The following is an 18,025-nucleotide window of genomic DNA, read 5'->3' on the forward strand; positions in this document are numbered from 1 at the left end:
CTAAAGAAAATCAATCCTGAATATTCGTTGAAAGGACTGAAGCTGAAGCTCCAGTACTTTGGCCTTATGTGAAGAGCCGACTAATTTGAAAAGACCCTGGTGCTGGGAAAGACTGAAGACAAAAGAAGGGGGCAGCAGAGGATGAGAAGGTTCGACAGCATCACTGACTCAGTGGACATGAATTTGAGCCAACTCCAGGAAGTAGTGGTGGACAGGGAAGCCTGGCATGCTGCAGTCTAAGGGGTCACAAAGAGTCAGACGCAACTGAGTGACCGAACAAGAACCACAAAGTCAGACTAAGAAAAATGGCTCTGGCAGATTGTTAGAAAAGGGACAGACGGAGGAAGACCAGTTACTAACATGAGAGGGGGAGTGGGAAATGCTGAGGCTGAGAGCTGAAGCAGCGGGGCTGAGAGTGGGGAGGTCAGACCCTGAGCAGAAAGAGAGTTGGTGCCTGATTCTGTTTGTGGTGTGAGGGAGAGAAAAACCATTAAGAGTGGCTCACAAGTTTTCTTTTGAGATCTGTCTTCCTTGTTTTATAAAGATCTGCAAATGTTGACAAGTCTCCTTAATGGCAAGTTTCAGAACACAGCCTCAGCTCACGTGCCGGGTCTCAGCAGCTCGGGCCCTGCCCTCCAGTAAACATTCCTCTTTCTTTGGCTGACATCTCGTTTCCTTTTTCTTAACTTCTGTTCTGAAACTGTTACAGCAGCTTTTGTACTTCAAGGAATTGAAGCCTGGTCCATATTATGTGTGGAAACAAATACTGAAATAAATACTCAGCAAACAAAGACTGAGATAAATGAGGTCACGCTTTGCGGCTGCCCTACAGGTGATGCTCGTGGCAGAGCTCTGGCCGGAAACCATGACTCCTGGGATTCCAGAGCGGCCTCTGTGTTTGTGCTAAAAGAACATTTCATAGTGGAAGGGTGGAATACAGAGTCCTGAAGAGTTTTCAGTAAAATGTAGCCCAGGATCCATCTCCACTACGTGCGCTTCCCACGGTGGTCCTCACATCTGAACCCGAGCACAGCAGTGGCCACGGGCGGGCGAGGTGAGCGGGCTGAGCTCAGGGGAGCAGGGCACACTCTCATTCCTTGCAGCTCTTGCTCCCTGGCCCCCGCCCCGGCCCCATACGGTTTGGTGGGGGCGTGCGTGTTCTGTGATTCCCGCAGGATCCCAGGCCTGCCCGGGGTTCCACTTGTTTCTCACGGCTAATCCAGCTCCCAGCCTGGAGCCTCCGCGCTCACTGCATTAATCAGCCTTGCTGGAATGATCACATGGTCCTTAGCTGCCTCCCCTGTTAGCTGCCGCTCGTCAGCAGCTGGCGGAGCTGGAGGCTGCAGGCCCCTGTCTGCAGAAAGCCTTTCACTTCAGAATACTGGGGGGTGTGCAGACCCCGCCTCTTTTTCCTGCACCTTTGCACCATCTGACTGACTAAATGGTGGTCCTCCAAACCAGAAAGGCCCCCAGACAGTCTGAGGAAATTGTCTCCGACTAGGTCATGTTTGCACTTGAAGAATTCAGGTATGTCCTGGGTTTCCTCCATCAGCCTGCCGCTGGGTTTTTGTCCTCTCTAGGTTTTTGCTGTGTAATGACAGCTCAGGCTCCGGCTGGTCCTCATAAAAGAAGGGTTCTTTTCCACGGCAGGGTTTCTCCCGGTCGTGGGGGTGGGCGCGCCGAGGTGGTGCCGGTCTGGGGTGTCGACTGCAGGCACCCAGGCAGCGTGGTAATCGGTTTGATGGTGTGTGAAGGTGGCGAGGACCCCACCTTGCGCCTCATCTGAGCTGTGCTGGTGCTGGTGTGGAGTTCTGAATACTGACTAGGAACTGCTTATCCAGATGGAGCCTCTTGCTGCCTTTTGTTTTTCTTCCTTTGTCAAACTCCTGGAGCCTTACTGCTCTTTAAAAAAGCACTGATTGCAGCGGTGAAGGTGGAAACCCTGGAAGTGTGTCTGCTGGCTCATGATTTGGTCTCGGCTCTGATTTTGCTCATTGTGGACGGTGGTCTCGTTGCGGCTGGGCAGTTTTCTGGCAAGCGCTCTCATGGTGTTTTGTGAACAGGCTCCTTCTTTGCTTTGGTAAGCTTTTCAGCTGCTGTAATTATGAATGCTCCAAATTAGAGTCTTTTGTGAATCTTATTCCCTCATCTCTCCCTTGGGAATCTGTCCCCAGTATGAATGTGGGGAGAGGGCTCCAGAAAAGAGAGTTTCTCAGAAATGAGGCTAAAGGAGGTGGGATGAGGGGGGTTCCCGGCTCCTTTTGCTGTGGGTCTCCACCTCTTCAGAGCATGTGGAGGACAGCATGTTTGTATCTAACCTCTGACAGCTTCTCATTTCTCAGATGGAATTTCCGTGTATTTAGAACTGAACATAAATACCATATTGACAGGCAAAGGAGTGACTGTGTGGCAACCTTACAGGCGGTTTTTGTTCCCTCCAGATGTAGCTGCAGTGGGCATTAAAATAAGAATAGAATCACCACCTCTCGTTGCTTGTAAGAGGAAACTGGAGACCTTGTCATCAAAATTGAGGGAGAAGATGAGAGATTCTTCAGCTGTCTATAAGGGAAAGCGGGGCTGCAGAGGTTGCTCCCGCCCTTCCTGTAAACTTGGGGCTTTGCCTCCAGGAAGTTACCCTTTGTTGGAGAGCGCGCCTCTTCATCATTCCTAATGGACAGGTTTGTGCAGGTTTCCATGGGGCAACCTGCTCTGATATCATGAAGTGACACCATGACCAGAGCTCACTGCTCGTGGCAGCTCTGTCAGGTGACCAACAGGAATTTATTTAATGCCTGGCAGGTAAGAGTGGACAGGTCATTGGGAATGAGTCAGGAGTCACAGGTTCTAGTCCAGGTTTCTTGATCCTCGTGAGAATTAGCAAGAGCATCATAAATTGTAGAAAGTAGTACAAGGGTGAGGTTCCTGTTTTACGGCTAGCGCTTGTTCTAGACGGAGTAAGCCTTGGCTTTGGCCTTGAGCAGACGTGGAGCCTTTGCTTGCCTTCTGGAGTGAGAACAGAGGGGTAGGGAGACCCACCCCCACTGTGGTGGCCCCTGGTCCTGGAGCGGGTCTGACGAGCTGGGAGGGCTCCGGTTCAAGGGCACCGCTCTGCCGAGCTGAGGAGTGGGAGATGGAGCAGAAGAGGGAGGCTTCAAGCTTCGGCTTCAGCCAGCCCTGAAGAGTTTTGCTGAGCATGATTGCATTTTGTGACAGCTGCATGGGGCCAGACAGATGGCTTTCTTTTGTAGTCAGGGGACTTGTGTGAGGTTCAGGGCATTGTGGTGGGGCTCGGGGCTCAAGAGGAGCTCACTTAGCTTTTTGGTTTAGGTCAGCTTGGTTCTCGAGCTATAGCACACGGTAGATTCACCCAGAGGGCTCACAAAAACCCATCCCCAGCATTTTAGATCTAGTAGGTCTAGGGTGGGGCCTGAGGGCTTATGTGTGTCCAATAAGTTCTTAGGTTTTCTGGAGACCAGACTTTGAGAACCATTGGCTTAGGGAAAGCGGACAGACTGTCCTTGAGATGGGAAGTCGAAGGTACAGCTGGAATCAGAAACAGCAGATCAGGTACAGGCAGGTGGGTGGGGCGGGGTGGGGTTGGGAGCACTCATGGGGAGGTCACACTCGGGCCATGCGATCTCAGCTGCCCCCCTCCTGGGGAGGCCTGAGAACAGTGGAAAGGAACACTGGGCTGAGCACCCATGAAGCTTGGTTCGTGACGCTGGCGCTGCCGTGGACTGTTACGTGAGGGTAAAAGGAGGAGAGGACTGTGGGGGACGCCGTCAGGTTATCTGCAGACACAGCCCTCCACAGAGAGCGCCAAGGCCACGTTCATTTGAACAGGAAGTCTGGTTGACAGACGTGTTTATGTGCCCCGTTTCCCTGCTGGACTGTGAGTTCTAATCCAGTCTGTCGGCAGGCCATGCTGCTTTTAACTTGATTTCTTAGGGCCTAAAACTGCTGGAGAAACAGTAAGGCCTTAGTGAGTGGTGAACACAGTCATTTTCAGGAGGACTTAAGACAGATGAAAAAGCAAGCAAGCCCTCTGGCTAGCTCGGTGCCAGCCTGGAATGCCCGCTGAGTGCCTGCTGGTACCGGTTCAGAAGAGCATGTCGAAAAGCAGACATCTGACCTCCTGAGAAAAATGAGAAGTATCCTCAGCACACCCCCACTGATGGAGCGCCAGAGAACTCCGACCTTGTTTCATAAGGAATCCCTGCGATGACCTCACTCTAGACCGTGGCGACAATGGTCAGGACTCCCCGGGGCCGGGCTGCAAGCCTGGAGGGCTACAGGGACATGGAGACGTGAGGCTGGGCCAGCATTTCCCCACTGCTTAGGGGCTTTCCCTGCCTTTCCCTGACTGCAAGACCATGTTGTCCTCACACCGGGCCAGCCGCTCTACCTGGCTATGCTAGGAGACACACTGCATTTGAGTTTTTGCTTTAAAAAAAAAAAAAACTTCGTAGGTGAGACATGTTCTGAAGTAATAGTTTAAGTCAACATTTACCTGTCCCCACACCCCACAGAGACTGTCCTCTGAGCCCCTCTGGAGATGGCTTTGTAGAACACGGTCTGGTTTCCTTCCACCCCTAGATCCTAAGCAGGGACCGCCTGCCCTTACCAACCCCAGAAGAAAGAGTCTGAAATGTGACTTTCAGACTCATGGTCCCCCAAATGAGAATGGAACCCAAATCAGAAGCTCCCGCTTCTCAGAATCCCTGCTCCTTGTTGTGGTTTATTCCCAGTGCTAGCTCCAGGATGTGTGATCCACAGTTGGAATGTGTCAGTCATGGAAAAATGGGAAGTTACTATTTTGGGTCTGTTGTGTTTTATTTTTAAATAAAACATTATTATGGAAGGATGGGATTCAAACTCAGACTCGTTCTTTGATAATTCAAATTTATATCTAGTCTTAGGAAGTGTCACAACTTTTCTTGCCCCTTCACTGGAATACTGAAATGAATTACAACGAGTGGTATCAGGGACACCCTGATACCACTGAAGCTCACGAACCAAGAGACAGCCCAGTGTCCAGAGCCCAAGCCAGCTCAGTGCCTCTCGTCTTCCAGGCCCTGTGATCTCTTGAGGAAACAGGTATTTAGGTACAGCGACGTTCACACCGTTGTCGGTGTTCAGTCACTGAGTTGTGCCCAGCTCTGCAAGCCCACGGACTGCAGCACACCAGGCTTCCCAGTCCTTCACTATCTACTGGAGTTGGTTCCAACTCAGGTCCATTGAGTTGATGCTGGGCAGGCGATGGGGAAATGGAGAAACAAGATCATTTCACACCTACTGTGCACCAGACACCACTAGCTGCTTTGCCCCTCGTAGTTTGAACCCGAGTATCATTTTATGGAGACATGGACAGTCCCAAAACACATACCTCCAACCCAGAAACAGTGTTTGCTAAGTGAGTGAAGGAAATGAGAACAGAAGCTCCGAGAGGTCACCTGAAGTCACCCAGCTGTGGGGGTCTGGTCAGTTTCACTTCAGTCCTCCTTTCTCAGATACCCTGTGCCGAGAATGCCATCCTGTGACTTGACCTTGTGTCTCCCAGCCAGCACAGCCTTTCTGAGTCTCTCCTCTGGGCCCGGAGCCCGCGGTGGCTCCAGGCACTCGGCTTACCTCCCCAGGTGTGGGGAGGGTGGGGAACAGAAGAGGAGCAGAGGGCCGCTTGTAGGGCAGGACCGACTGACCCTCCACCCGACCTCCAGCTCCGCGGCTCCTCACTCCTCCTTACCTGTCTGTGTGGTACTTACTGCAGTGTAATTGTGTGACAGTTCCTGTCCCATCTCTCTCCCCTACTGAAGTCTGCACCCTTTGAGGCCAGGAGGCATATCTTAATCCTCTGACAGCACCACCAGCTGTTAACCTAGACTCAGCTCTCGTGTGAATCAGGCTTGTGTGTGCTCAGGTGCTGTTCATGTCTGACTCTTTACGACCCCATGGACTGTCGCCCGCCAGGCTCCTCTGTCCATGGGGATTCTCCAGGTGAGAATACTGGAGCGGGTTGCCATTTCTTCCTCCAGGGGATCTTCCCGATCCAGGGGTCGAAACTGTGTCTCCTGCATTGGCAGGCGGATTCTTTACCACTGAGCCACCCGGGAAGCCCCAGTACTTGTATTAGAGTAACTTTAACTGAGTTAAGTCATGGTCTCTAACTGGGGGAGGGGGGCTGTCCTACTCCCCAGGGCTTCCTAGCACTCAGGCCCTGGTAGGGGGCGGTGGGGGCACATGGGTGGAGGATGTGGGTGGACAGTGAGGGCAGAGGGAGGGGAAAGTAGAGCAGCAGAGATGAGAAGAGACAAGTCTCAGTGACTTGACAGTTTCACCTGCTGCTGGTCTGACCAGCCACAAGCATAAGTTATTTTGGGAGACAAATAATTTAGCTGTAGGATGGCAACACAGATATATGTAAAAATGCTGGCCTATCCTCCATTGTTAAATAAATGTCACAGCTGCTGAGTTTCACTCAAAGAGAAGCGGTGTTGTGGAACCAGACTCCAGTCCAGTCCATACAGTGTGGATGTAAAAGCCCAGACCTTGCAGAAGTCACTCCATCTCATCTCTTAGTTACCTCACACAGAGTAAGAGGGCTGTTTTGAGGATAACATACTGGAAAGCAGTGTGTAAATTATAAAACGCTGTGATAAATGCTTGTATTTGAAAGTTACCTGGTTAAGGTGCTGCTTTATTAAACTGTTTCCATCCCCCATTTCTCTTTGCTTAGCATTGTGGTCTCTTATATGGAAAACAACAAAATAAAACTGAATTAGAAGAAAGATTCAGCTGCACTCATTACCCAGAGGAAGGAGCCCTAGAACAGGAGACCAGCTTGGGTCTGTGTGACTCTTGCTGTAGTTACTTAGGATGATTGCAAGAGAGTCTCCAGCTGTTTAGGTTCAGAGACCTGTGTGGTGCCTTGTTGGAGGCAGGAGGGCCTTTTTCCTGTTAGGATAACCGTTCACCCAACAAACCACTTGCTGAGCATCAGTTGTTGTTGTTGAGTCACTCAGTCGTGTCCGACTTTTTGTGACCCCATGGACCGCAGCACACCAGGCTTTCCTGTCCTTCACTCTCTCCCATGGCTTGCTCAAACTCATGTCCATTGAGTCAGTGATGCCATCCAACCACCTCATCCTCTGTTGTCCCCTTTTCCTCCCACCTTCAATCTTTCCCAGCATCAGGGTCTAGTCTAATGAATCGGCTCTTCACATCAGGTGGTCAAATATTGGAGCTTCCACATCAGTCCTTCCAGAGTATTCAGGACTGATTTCCTTTAGGATGGACTGGTTTGATCTCCTTGCTGTCCAAGGGACTCCCAAGAGTCTTCTCCAACACCACAGTTCAAAAGCATCAATTCTTTGATGCTCAGCCTTCTTTATGGTCAGCTCTCACATCCATACATGATTACTGGAAAAACTATAACTTTGACTAGACGGACCTTTGTTGGTAAGGTAATGGCTCTGCTTTTTAATATACTATCTAGATTGGTCATAGCTTTTCTTCCAAGGAGCAAGCGTCTTCTGATTTCACGGCTGCAGTCACCATCTGCAATGATTTTGAAGCCCAAGAAAATAAAGTCTCTCACTGTTTCCATTGTTTTCCCATCTATTTGCCATGAAGTGATGGGATCGGATGCCACGATCTTAATTTTTTGAATGTTGAGTTTTGAGGGAGTTTTTTTCACTCTCCTCTTTGACCTTCATCAAGAGGCTCTTCAGTTCCTCTTTGCTTCCTCCCATAAGGGTGGTGTCATCTGTGTATCTGAGGTTATTGAGTAGAAGATGCAAATCTGTGTCATTCTGAGTCCTGGGGAGGTGCTTAACCAACACCAAAAGCATGGGGTGAGGGTAGCCAAAGACAAAACGAACCCGGGGAAAACCAGAAGCGATTCCAGACGGTTCCAGATAGGGCACTGTGGTTCAGGAGGAGGACGAGGCGAGGTTTTGCCGTGGTGAACACTAGGGAGACTTGCAGGGGGAGGCGTCTCTCGGAGCACGTCTTAGAACAGCTTCAGATTTGAGGGGAGGTGGCGGAAAGAAAGGAGGGACTGCTGGCAGCCGTGCAGGAGCTGTACCCTGGGAGCGGGGGCGGTGTGGTCTTAGCCCGATGGTGGCTGATGAAACCTGAGGAGAGGGCTTTTGCTCATTCTTTTCAGAGTAACCCAGTCTGGTTGTCTTTTTCTCGTGATGGTCACTTCTCTCTGCCCTGAGAAGTGCCCTGGGTCACTGCTTTGCCGAGGTAAACCTTTCTCACCTTTAGGGAGTTCGTGTCTTACCTGTGGGAGGCCACGCGTTTTGCATTGCCGGCTTGTTACTTTGCGCAGGTTACTTCAGTTCTTGCTTTAGTTTGCCAGTCTGTAAGATGGGGGATTACCTACCTCCTAGAGTGACTGTGCTGATTAAACAAGATCATTTACGTAAAGCATTTGGCAGGGTTCCTGGCACTTAGTGGGCTTCCAGGGTGGCACTAGTGGTAAAGAACCCGCCTGCCAGTGCAGGAGACGTAAGAGACTCGGGTTCAGCCTCTGGGTTGGGAAGATCTCCTGGAGGAGGGCATGGCAACCCACTCCAGTATTCTTGCCTGGAGAATCCCATGGACAGAGGAGCCTGGCAGGCTACAGTCCACGGGGTCACAAAGAGGCAGACATAGCTGAAGCGACTTAGCACACACGCACGCTGGCACTTAGTAGATATTCAATAAATTCATTCCTTTAATTTACTTTAAGCAGCAGAGCATTTAATTCAGACCCTCATCCTGGATGAGAAATCACGTAGGAGCCAGGAAAGAGGCCTGAGCCCTCTGAGGACGAGGAGCTTCTCTCATGACCCCATCTCCTTGGCATTCAGACTCAGAGTGCCAGCAGTCAGTCCTTGGACGATAATCCTGTTTGCTGCCAAAATGTTTATGACACAGTGAACCGACCGTGATGTGACTCATCAGCTAGGAGCCTGGGTCTGGGCTTGGTTGACGCACGGATTCACCGGGCTGAGAGACTTAATTGCGTTCCCTGCAGTTGACATACTGGGCCTGCGTGCTCCCCGACCGAGGGCAGCGCAGCCACACCCCACGGCCAGCGTCAGTGCTGCCCCAGTGCCGCCAACTCAGCCCCAGCCCGGGACTCCGGATCTGCGTTCCTCCAGTCACGTTGATGCATCCCCCGAGACTGACACGCGCAGTGGCTGGCTGCTGAGCTGACACGGACAGGTTCAGGGTGTGAGCTCCCTTCTGGGGGAGGGCAGAGGGAGTTAACGGGTGGGGACTCGGTGGAGGGGCAGTTGTAGATGTGGTGGGGTCCATCCCAGGGTAGTTCTATCGGGCATCAGGAGCCACTGGAGACCTCAACTTGGGGGTCCTTCGTAACAGTCCCTTCCTGGGAGAGCCCACCGAAACTGAAACACGGAGCCCAGGTCGCTCCTCACACCCGGTAAGTCCAGGTGCTCAGAAGTGGAGCTCACGCACGAGCCCACCATTGCTCCTCAACCCTAGCTGAGTTCGGGGAGAACCCGAACCTCGGGAACCTGCAGATCCTACGTTTTGGTAACACTTGTTACCTTAGATACGCCATTTAACTTCACTGGGATGTAGTTTGTCCACCTGGAAAATAGAAATGGTTCATAAAAAAACAAGATTACGGCCATGCAGGAGCTTGGGGAAATCAGGAGCTCTGGATAATTACAGGTGCTGTTAACATGTGCTTTCAAGTTCACCTGGCGCCTCTGGCTGCAGATTGAACCACATGTCTTGAGTGTGCGTGACTCATAGACACAACCCTGAGTTGGAACTGACCTCCTGCTGGTTTGTGGGCTGTGTGGGGTTTGGTGACTGGTCATGTGGCTGTCAGGAGGTCATCCCAGACCCAATTAGAGGTGAGAGGAGGTGTTTTCACTCCAGTCTGTCAGTTCAGGGCCTGGCAGATGCTAGGGTTGATCCTGCCGTGTGTCTCTTAGACTAGCCCAGCCTCCATCTTCATCAGCACAGGGGCTGGAAGAGAGCAGAGACAGCCCATGTTTACCTGTGGAGGCCCACGAGGAAACTGAAAACTGGGAGCTCTTCCAGCTCCAAGAGCACCTGGAGCACAGGCTCGAAGGAAAGAGAACCTGGAGCGGAAGGTGGATGTCCCTCCAGGGCCCGCTCCCGCTCTTCAGAAGCTCCACCAGTGGGGCCGGTGGCTCAGACAGTAAAGAACCTGCCTGCAACGCAGGAGACCCTGCAGGTTCGATCTCTGGGTGGGGAAGATCCTCTGGAGAAGGGAGAGACAGGTAAAACTGTGTGGTTGGATATACAGGACACCAAGCAGACTGTACGCTTTAAAGGCGTGTTTGGGCTCAGAGGTGAAATCCTTTTTCCTAGAGAGAGGATGCTTTCACAGTCAAATGAACCTTGGAGCCAGAGTGAAGACTGTGTTTTCCTTATCCACCAACTTACTGAGGAGTGAGCGCAGTAGAGTCCTGAAGTGGACAGAGGAAGATCCGCTGTGCTGCTCTTGATAAAACTGTTTTCCTGCCCTTGTTTGGGGTATTACGATAATCAGGTCCCTGTTGTGAATGAAGCTCACTCTGCCCTGGCAGAAAAATGTGAACACAGCTTTGCCTCACAGAACGGTGGGCGTTCCAAGGAACACGGCCTGGTGTTTGGGGGCCAGTCCTTTACTGAGAACTCCGTCCACAGCCAGTCCAGTTCCTTCCGCAGCTGCAGCCCTCTGTGGCCTGATTGCGTGCTCTCCCTTAACCCTTGACTCCCAGGAGTCTTCCCTCTGCTCCTTAAACGGGTTTAGTCACAGATCTGCATGTTCTGCTCTGCTTCCCTGTCTCTGAACTGAAACTGCAGAGCGTGTTTCGGGACTTAGGAGAGTGTTGTAGGTTCTTCTGGCTCTGCACAGCGAGAATTCGACAAGAGGCAGAGTGACAGGTAAGGAAGGGTTTATTAGTGAGTGGAGGACACTTGTGTGAGAGAGAAGCAGGTGGGCCAGGGAGCACTGCCCAGAACTTAGTGAGCCACGGGTTTATCGTCACAGGAAAAGTGGGGAGGGGGCGAGGACCACCTTCTCCCTGCCTCTTGGGTAGACCTCACACTTCTACCGCCAGCTCCTCCTCCTTGTCGGGCGGGGAATGTTCTTGTCCCCAGATGGCCAGACTGGACTGCAGTGGCGTACGGACGTGAGCCAAGTGAGAGTCGCACACACCGGAGGGTGGCACCCGCCTCAGGTTTCGGTGTAATGTCACCCTTTCCCTATATTTTTTCTTTTTCCTGTGTGCCGAGGAGCATATCCCAGGAATCATTAACTTCCTCACCCCTCCCGGGGAAGGAGGTGTGTCTCATTCCGTTAGTTATTTCCTGCTCAGGGCACATCTCAATATTCTGTTGCATGGTTTTGTTGCTGAGCAAGCCTGCTTGCTTTGACGGGTGAGCAAACTTGCTTTCTTGAGTGATCATTAACACGGGGTCTCCCATACCTCTTTCTTTAATTAGGGTTCCCTAGTGGGATTAGCTGTTTAATCACCCACTCTGTGCCTTTACTGTGCCCCTGTCAGAACCATTGTCTTCTTCCTATGAAACCCTTCCAAATCCAGCACTGCACACACTTCCTTTAGAGCCTTTTCTGACCACTGTGGCCCAAATGAACTTTCCCTTTTTCACTAAACTCCCATGCAGCACTCAGGGTGTCGAGCACCCAATCTAATAGCTTGTGCTTCTCATTCTTATCTTCCTGACTTGGTAAGGATACTTGAAGGCAGAACAGTATCCTCTTCATTCCATCTGTCACACTTGAGCAGAGTGGATGCAGCCCAGCTTCTCAGCACTTTTTATTTACTCATTTTTATTACTTATTTCGAACCTCCTGCCATATGCCAGTCATTGTTATAGGCCAAGAAGGGGAAATGGCAGGAAAAAGGCCAATTTGCTGCCTTTTTGACGTCTTTTCACTTCTGAGCATGAAGCCGAGATTGGAATTTCGAGAGAGGTCCTGAATCTGGGGAGCAGGCCCTGTTGTGCCCGGGCAGAAGATCAGGAGAAAGGCCTGAAAGGGACCAGGTGGTAGATGTTCAAATCTGTAGGGAGTTAAAAGGGTTTGAGCTAGTAAAAATGCGTGTGAAATTTAAAGAGTCCTTATATATTTTAATGAAAATATTCTGATTCTTCAGGATTCAAATACAAACAAGATAACACATGTGCAATTGTACCCACTATATCCCAGGCACTTTTGTTATCATCTCTAATTTTCCCAGCAATCCTCGAAGCTCGGCATTATTTCTACTATTTTATGTAAGGGGCACCTAAGTTTCAGAGAGGTTAGATCCCTTTCTCACACATCTGCTTAATCGGTAAAGCTGAAAATCTGACCTGTGTCTTCTAACTAAAAAGTCAGTGCTTGTTTTTATCATTCTGACCCTAATTTTGTAAAACAGAGTCTGTGAGGTGTTCTGGCTCTTTGTGCTTTATGTAATGCTTCCCTGGTAAGTGACTGTATTGCACTGCTGAGCCCTGACTGTGATCAGTGAGACCTGCTGAGAGCTGCATTCGCGTGAACATGTGCAGCACTTTCCTCATCGGAGTCCGAAGAGGCAGCTGCTGGCCTTGTCGTGTCTGTCCAGCTCCACACGAGCTGGCGCTCGAACCCGCGCCGTCTGGCTCTGGGACCTGTGCCTTTACTGTCTTAGTCATAGGAGGGGCTTTGTGGCTGAAGAGAGTTCTGTGGTCAGTTGGTCAGAAAAATTGCACAACCCCACCCCCCACCCCCAACCCGCAGAGTAGCATGAAGCTCTGGTAAGTCCTGCAGGGGCAGCTATTACATGTGTGAATTTTGCCCCTGAGTTTCCCATGTATGTTTGATGAAGGGATTTTTGCTGCCTAACATTTGCATGCATGCTAAGTCGCTTCTGTCATGTCTGACTCTTTGCGACCCCACGGACTGTAGCCCACCAGGCTCCTCCGTTCATAGCATTCTCCAGGCAGGAGTACTGGAGTGGGTTGCCATTTCCTCCTCCAAGGGAATCTTCCCCCGCCCCAGGGATTGAACCCGAGTATTTCTGCATCTCCCGCACTGTCAGGCAGGTTCCCCACCAGTAGCGCCTAACACTTAATTTTTAGTTTAAACTCTGGAAAAATACTGCTGTATGGGAAGGAGAATCTGAGCCTCGGAATTAGAAGAGGGAGGAAAGAGAGTTGTTGTTCAGTCACTAAGTCATGTCCTACTCTTTGCAAACCCATGGACTGCAGAATGCCAGGAGAAGAGAATATTCAGGGGAAAATACATAAATGGAAGAAGATAATAAGGCCTGAGATTTGAAGTCTCATTTAGGTATGAGTTCAGGCTTCTGCTCTTACCGGCTATGTATTGTAATTTGGGGCAAATCATTTTTTATTCTTTTTGGGTCTCACTTGCCTTATCTGTAAAATATTATTGTGAGGAAAAGTGTGATTGTATATGCAGAAATGCTTTGTTAACAGTAAAATTCATACTTTTTTCAATTGGTGTTTACCAAGTTCATTTCCACTCTAGTACCCAACATGGCATCTACCAGCTATTTGAAGAACAGTTAACAGTTGTTGGATGAATGAGTGGATTTTGTCTTTAGGTCTCAGGGTTCTGTAGCTGGTATGTTACAACTGAGAAATGTTTTACAATGAGACTTTGTTTCTTGAATTTTCTTTCTCAATTGTGTTTTGTGTGTTTTAAAAATATTTATTTATCTGGCTGCATTGGGTATCGAAGCACATGGGATCTTTAGTTGTGGCTCATGGACTCTAGTTGTGGCGTGTGGGCTCAGTCATTGTGGCGTGTCGGCTTGATTGATGCCACATGTGGGATCTGAGTTGCCAGACCAGGGGTCAAACCCATGTCCCCTGCATTACAAGGCAGATTCCTAACCACTGGACCAACAGGGACGTCCCCGTAAATTGTATTTTTCCTAGGTTTTCTGTTTTTGGAATTTAATGGAAAATCAAGACTCACTCACTTTGTTGTATTCCAATTTGGACTGCTAAGGCAGTTTATTTTGTGTTTTTCTGATATGTTCCTGGCAGCTAGAAATTTTTGGACAGTTCCAAAATGGTAAATTTCATTCAACAGTGTGCATGTGGTGGCTTTTTTTCTCCTTCTTCTTTAATAGCACTGCTGATTCTCAGATGTGCCCATCTGTGGTTTCTTTTTTAAGGAATTTCTAATACAACACCCTCTCGATGTAATTACTCTTGATGTTTCCGTGATAAAGCCTAGCTGTCAGGAGAAGAAACTCGCTGCATTTCTGCATACCAGTGCTGGTGGGGGAGCGCTGACATGTCAGAGCATCTTACCAACTTCAGATAAGTCACTTGTGTTTTCTGTTGTTGTTATTCAATCACTACGTTGTATCCAACTCTTTGCCACCCCATGGACTGCAGCATGCCAGGCTCTCTTGACTTTGTGCTTTTGCATTCCAATCCCCTGTGATGAGAAGGATTTTTTTTTTTTTTTAATATTTACTTTTTAAAAAATTTGGCTACGCTGGATCTTAGTTGCAGCAGATCAGATCAGTTGTTCAGTCGTGTCCGACTCTTTGCGACCCCATGAATCGCAGCATGCCAGGCCTCCCTGTCCATCACCAACTCCCAGAGTTCACTGAGACTCATGTCCATTGAGTCGGTGATGCCATCCAGCCATCTCATCCTCTGTCGTCCCCTTCTCCTCTTTCCCCCAATCCCTCCCAGCATCAGAGTCTTGTCAGATGAGTCAGCTCTTCACATGAGGTGGCCAAAGTACTGGAGTTTCAGCTTTAGCATCACTCCTTCCAAAGAAATCCCAGGGCTGATCTCCTTCAGAATGGACTGGTTGGATCTCCTTGCAGTCCAAGGGACTCTCAAGAGTCTTCTCCAACACCACAGTTCAAAAGCATCAATTCTTCGGCGCTCAGCCTTCTTCACAGTCCAACTCTCACATCCATACATGACCACAGGAAAAACCATAGCCTTGACTAGACGGACCTTTGTTGGCAAAGTAATGTCTCTGCTTTTGAATATGCTATCTAGGTTGGTCATAACTTTCCTTCCAAGGAGTAAGCATCTTTTAATTTCATGGCTGCAGTCACCATCTGTAGTGATTTTGGAGCCCAGAAAAATCAAGTCTGACACTGTCTCCACTGTTGCCCCATCTATTTCCCATGAAGTGATGGGACAGATGCCATGATCTTGGTTTTCTGAATGTTGAGCTTTAAGCCAACTTTTTCACTCTCCACTTTCACCTTCATCAAGAGGCTTTATAGTTCCTTTTCACTTTCTGCCATAAGGGTGGTGTCATCTGCATATCTGAGGTTATTGATATTTCTCCCGGAAATCTTGATTCCAGCTTATGTTTCTTCCAGCCCAGAGTTTCTCATGATGTACTCTGCATATAAGTTAAATAAACAGGGTGACAATATACAGCCTTGATGTACTCCCTTTCCTATTTGGAACCAGTCTGTTGTTCCATGTCCAGTTCTAACTGTTGCTTCCTGACCTGCATACAAATTTCTCAAGAGGCAGATCAGGTGGTCTGGTATTCCCATCTCTTTCAGAATTTTCCACAGTTTACTGTGATCCACACAGTCAAAGGCTTTGGCATAGTCAATAAAGCAGAAATAGGTGTTTTTCTGGAACTCTCTTGCTTTTTCCATGATCCAGTGGATGTTGGCAATTTGATCTCTGGTTCCTCTGCCTTTTTTAAAACCAGCTTGAACATCAGGAAGTTCACGGTTCACATATTGCTGAAGCCTGGAAGTGCTGCACGTGTCCACTGGAGAAGGGAATGGCAAACCACTTCAGTATTCTTGCCTTGAGAACCCCATGAACAGTATGAAAAAGCAAAATGATAGGATACTGAAAGAGAAACTCCCCAGGTCAGTAGGTGCCCAATATGCTACTGGAGATCAGTGGAGAAATAACTCCAGAAAGAAAATGAAGGGATGGAGCCAAAGCAAAAACAATACCCAGCTGTGGATGTGACTGGTGATAGAAGCAAGGTCCGATGCTATAAAGAGCAATATTGCATAGGAACCTGGAATGTCAGGTCCATGAATCAAGGCAAATTGGAAGTGGTCAAACAAGAGATGGCAAGAGTGAATGTTGACATTCTAGGAATCAGCGAACTGAAATGGACTGGAATGGGTGAATTTAACTCAGATGACCATTATATCTACTACTGCGGGCAGGAATCCCTCAGAAGAAATGGAGTAGCCATCATGGTCAACAAAAGAGTCCAAAATGCAGTACTTGGATGCAATCTCAAAAACGACAGAATGATCTCTGTTCGTTTCCAAGGCAAACCATTCAATATCACAGTAATCCAAGTCTATGCCCCAACCAGTAACGCTGAAGAAGCTGATTGAACGGTTCTATGAAGACCTACAAGACCTTTTAGAACTCACACCCAAAAAAGATGTCCTTTTCATTATAGGGGACTGGAATGCAAAAGTAGGAAGTTCAAGAAACACCTGGAGTAACAGGCAAATTTGGCCTTGGAATACGGAATGAAGCAGGGCAAAGACTAATAGAGTTTTGCCAAGAAAATGCACTGGTCATAACAAACACCCTCTTCCAACAACACAAGAGAAGACTCTACACATGGACATCACCAGATGGTTAACACCAAAATCAGATTGATTATATTCTTTGCAGCCAAAGATGGAGAAGCTCTATACAATCAACAAAAACAAGACCAGGAGCTGACTGTGGCTCAGACCATGAACTCCTTATTGCCAAATTCAGACTTAAATTGAAGAAAGTAGGGAAAACCAGTAGACCTTTCAGGTATGTCCTAAATCAAATCCCTTATGATTATACAGTGAAAGTGAGAAATAGATTTAAGGGCCTAGATCTGATAGATAGAGTGCCTGATGAACTATGGAATGAGGTTCGTGACATTGTACAGGAGACAGGGATCAAGACCATCCCCATGGAAAAGAAATGCAAAAAAGCAAAATGGCTGTCTGAGGAGGCCTTACAAATAGCTGTGAAAAGAAGAGAAGAGAAAAGCAAAGGAGAAAAGGAAAGATATAAACATCTGAATGCAGAGTTCCAAAGAATAGCAAGAAGAGATAAGAAAGCCTTCTTCAGTGATCAATGCAAAGAAATAGAAGAAAACAACAGAATGGGAAAGACTAGAGATCTCTTCAAGAAAATCAGAGATACCAAAGGAACATTTCATGCAAAGAGGAGCTCGATAAAGGACAGAAATGGTATGGACTTAACAGAAGCAGAAGATATTAAGAAGAGATGGCAAGAATACACAGAAGAACTGTACAAAAAAGATCTTCACGACCCAGATAATCACGATGGTGTGATCACTGACCTAGAGCCAGACATCCTGGAATGTGAAGTCAAGTGGGCCTAAGAAAGCATCACTATGAACAAAGCTAGTGAAGGTGATGGAATTCCAGTTGAGCTGTTCCAGGTCCTGAAACAGGATGCTGTGAAAGTGCTGCACTCAGTATGCCAGCAAATTTGGAAAACTCAGCAGTGGCCACAAGACTGGAAAAGATCGGTTTTCATTCCAGTCCCAAAGAAAGGCAGTGCCAAAGAAAGTTGCAGCATGTGGGATCTAATTCCCTGACCGGGGGTTGAACCTGGGCCCCCTGCATTGGGAGCACGGAATCTTAGCCCCTGGACCACCAGGGAAGTCCAAAAAGGACATCTTTTTTTGATGTTAGTTCTACAAGGTCTTGTAGGTTTTCACAGAACCATTCAGTTTCAGCTTCTTTGACATTAGTGGTTGTGGCATAGACTTGGATTACTGTGATGTTGAATGGTTTGCCTTGGAAATGAACCGAGATCATTCAGTCATTTTTGAGATTGCACCCAAGTACTGCATTTTGTTGACTATGAGGGCTACTCCGTTTCTTCTAAGGGATTCTTGCCCACAGTAGTAGGTATAATGTTCATCTGAATTAAATTTGCCCGTTGCTGTCCATTTAGTTCACTGATTCCTAAGATGTCAATGTTCACTCTTGCCATCTCCTGCTTGAGCACTTCCAATTTCCCTTGATTCATGGACCTCACATTCCAG

General features: G+C 48.6%; 1 protein-coding gene across 13 annotated transcripts in view; it reads left to right on the forward strand.

Moving 5' to 3' along the window:
* Positions 1-1,338: 1,338 nt before the first annotated feature.
* EVL (Enah/Vasp-like) overlaps positions 1,339-18,025 on the forward strand; it is a 108,710-nt gene continuing 92,023 nt past the window's right edge. For 12 of the 13 annotated variants that reach the window (XR_011562706.1, XM_070775702.1, XM_070775707.1 and 9 more), the window contains exon 1: positions 9,276-9,433. Coding sequence is in view for 12 of the 13 variants with exons in the window: in XM_070775702.1 (XP_070631803.1) it covers positions 9,291-9,433 (143 nt within the window). In the remaining variant the exon portion in view is untranslated. Of the gene's footprint in view, positions 1,528-9,275; positions 9,434-18,025 lie in introns of those variants that run through there. The other variant, XM_070775709.1, reaches the window with a different exon arrangement.

This window comes from Bos indicus, chromosome 21 (genome assembly GCF_029378745.1).
Source record: "Bos indicus isolate NIAB-ARS_2022 breed Sahiwal x Tharparkar chromosome 21, NIAB-ARS_B.indTharparkar_mat_pri_1.0, whole genome shotgun sequence".
In the NCBI taxonomy this organism is placed as follows: Eukaryota; Metazoa; Chordata; class Mammalia; order Artiodactyla; family Bovidae; genus Bos; species Bos indicus.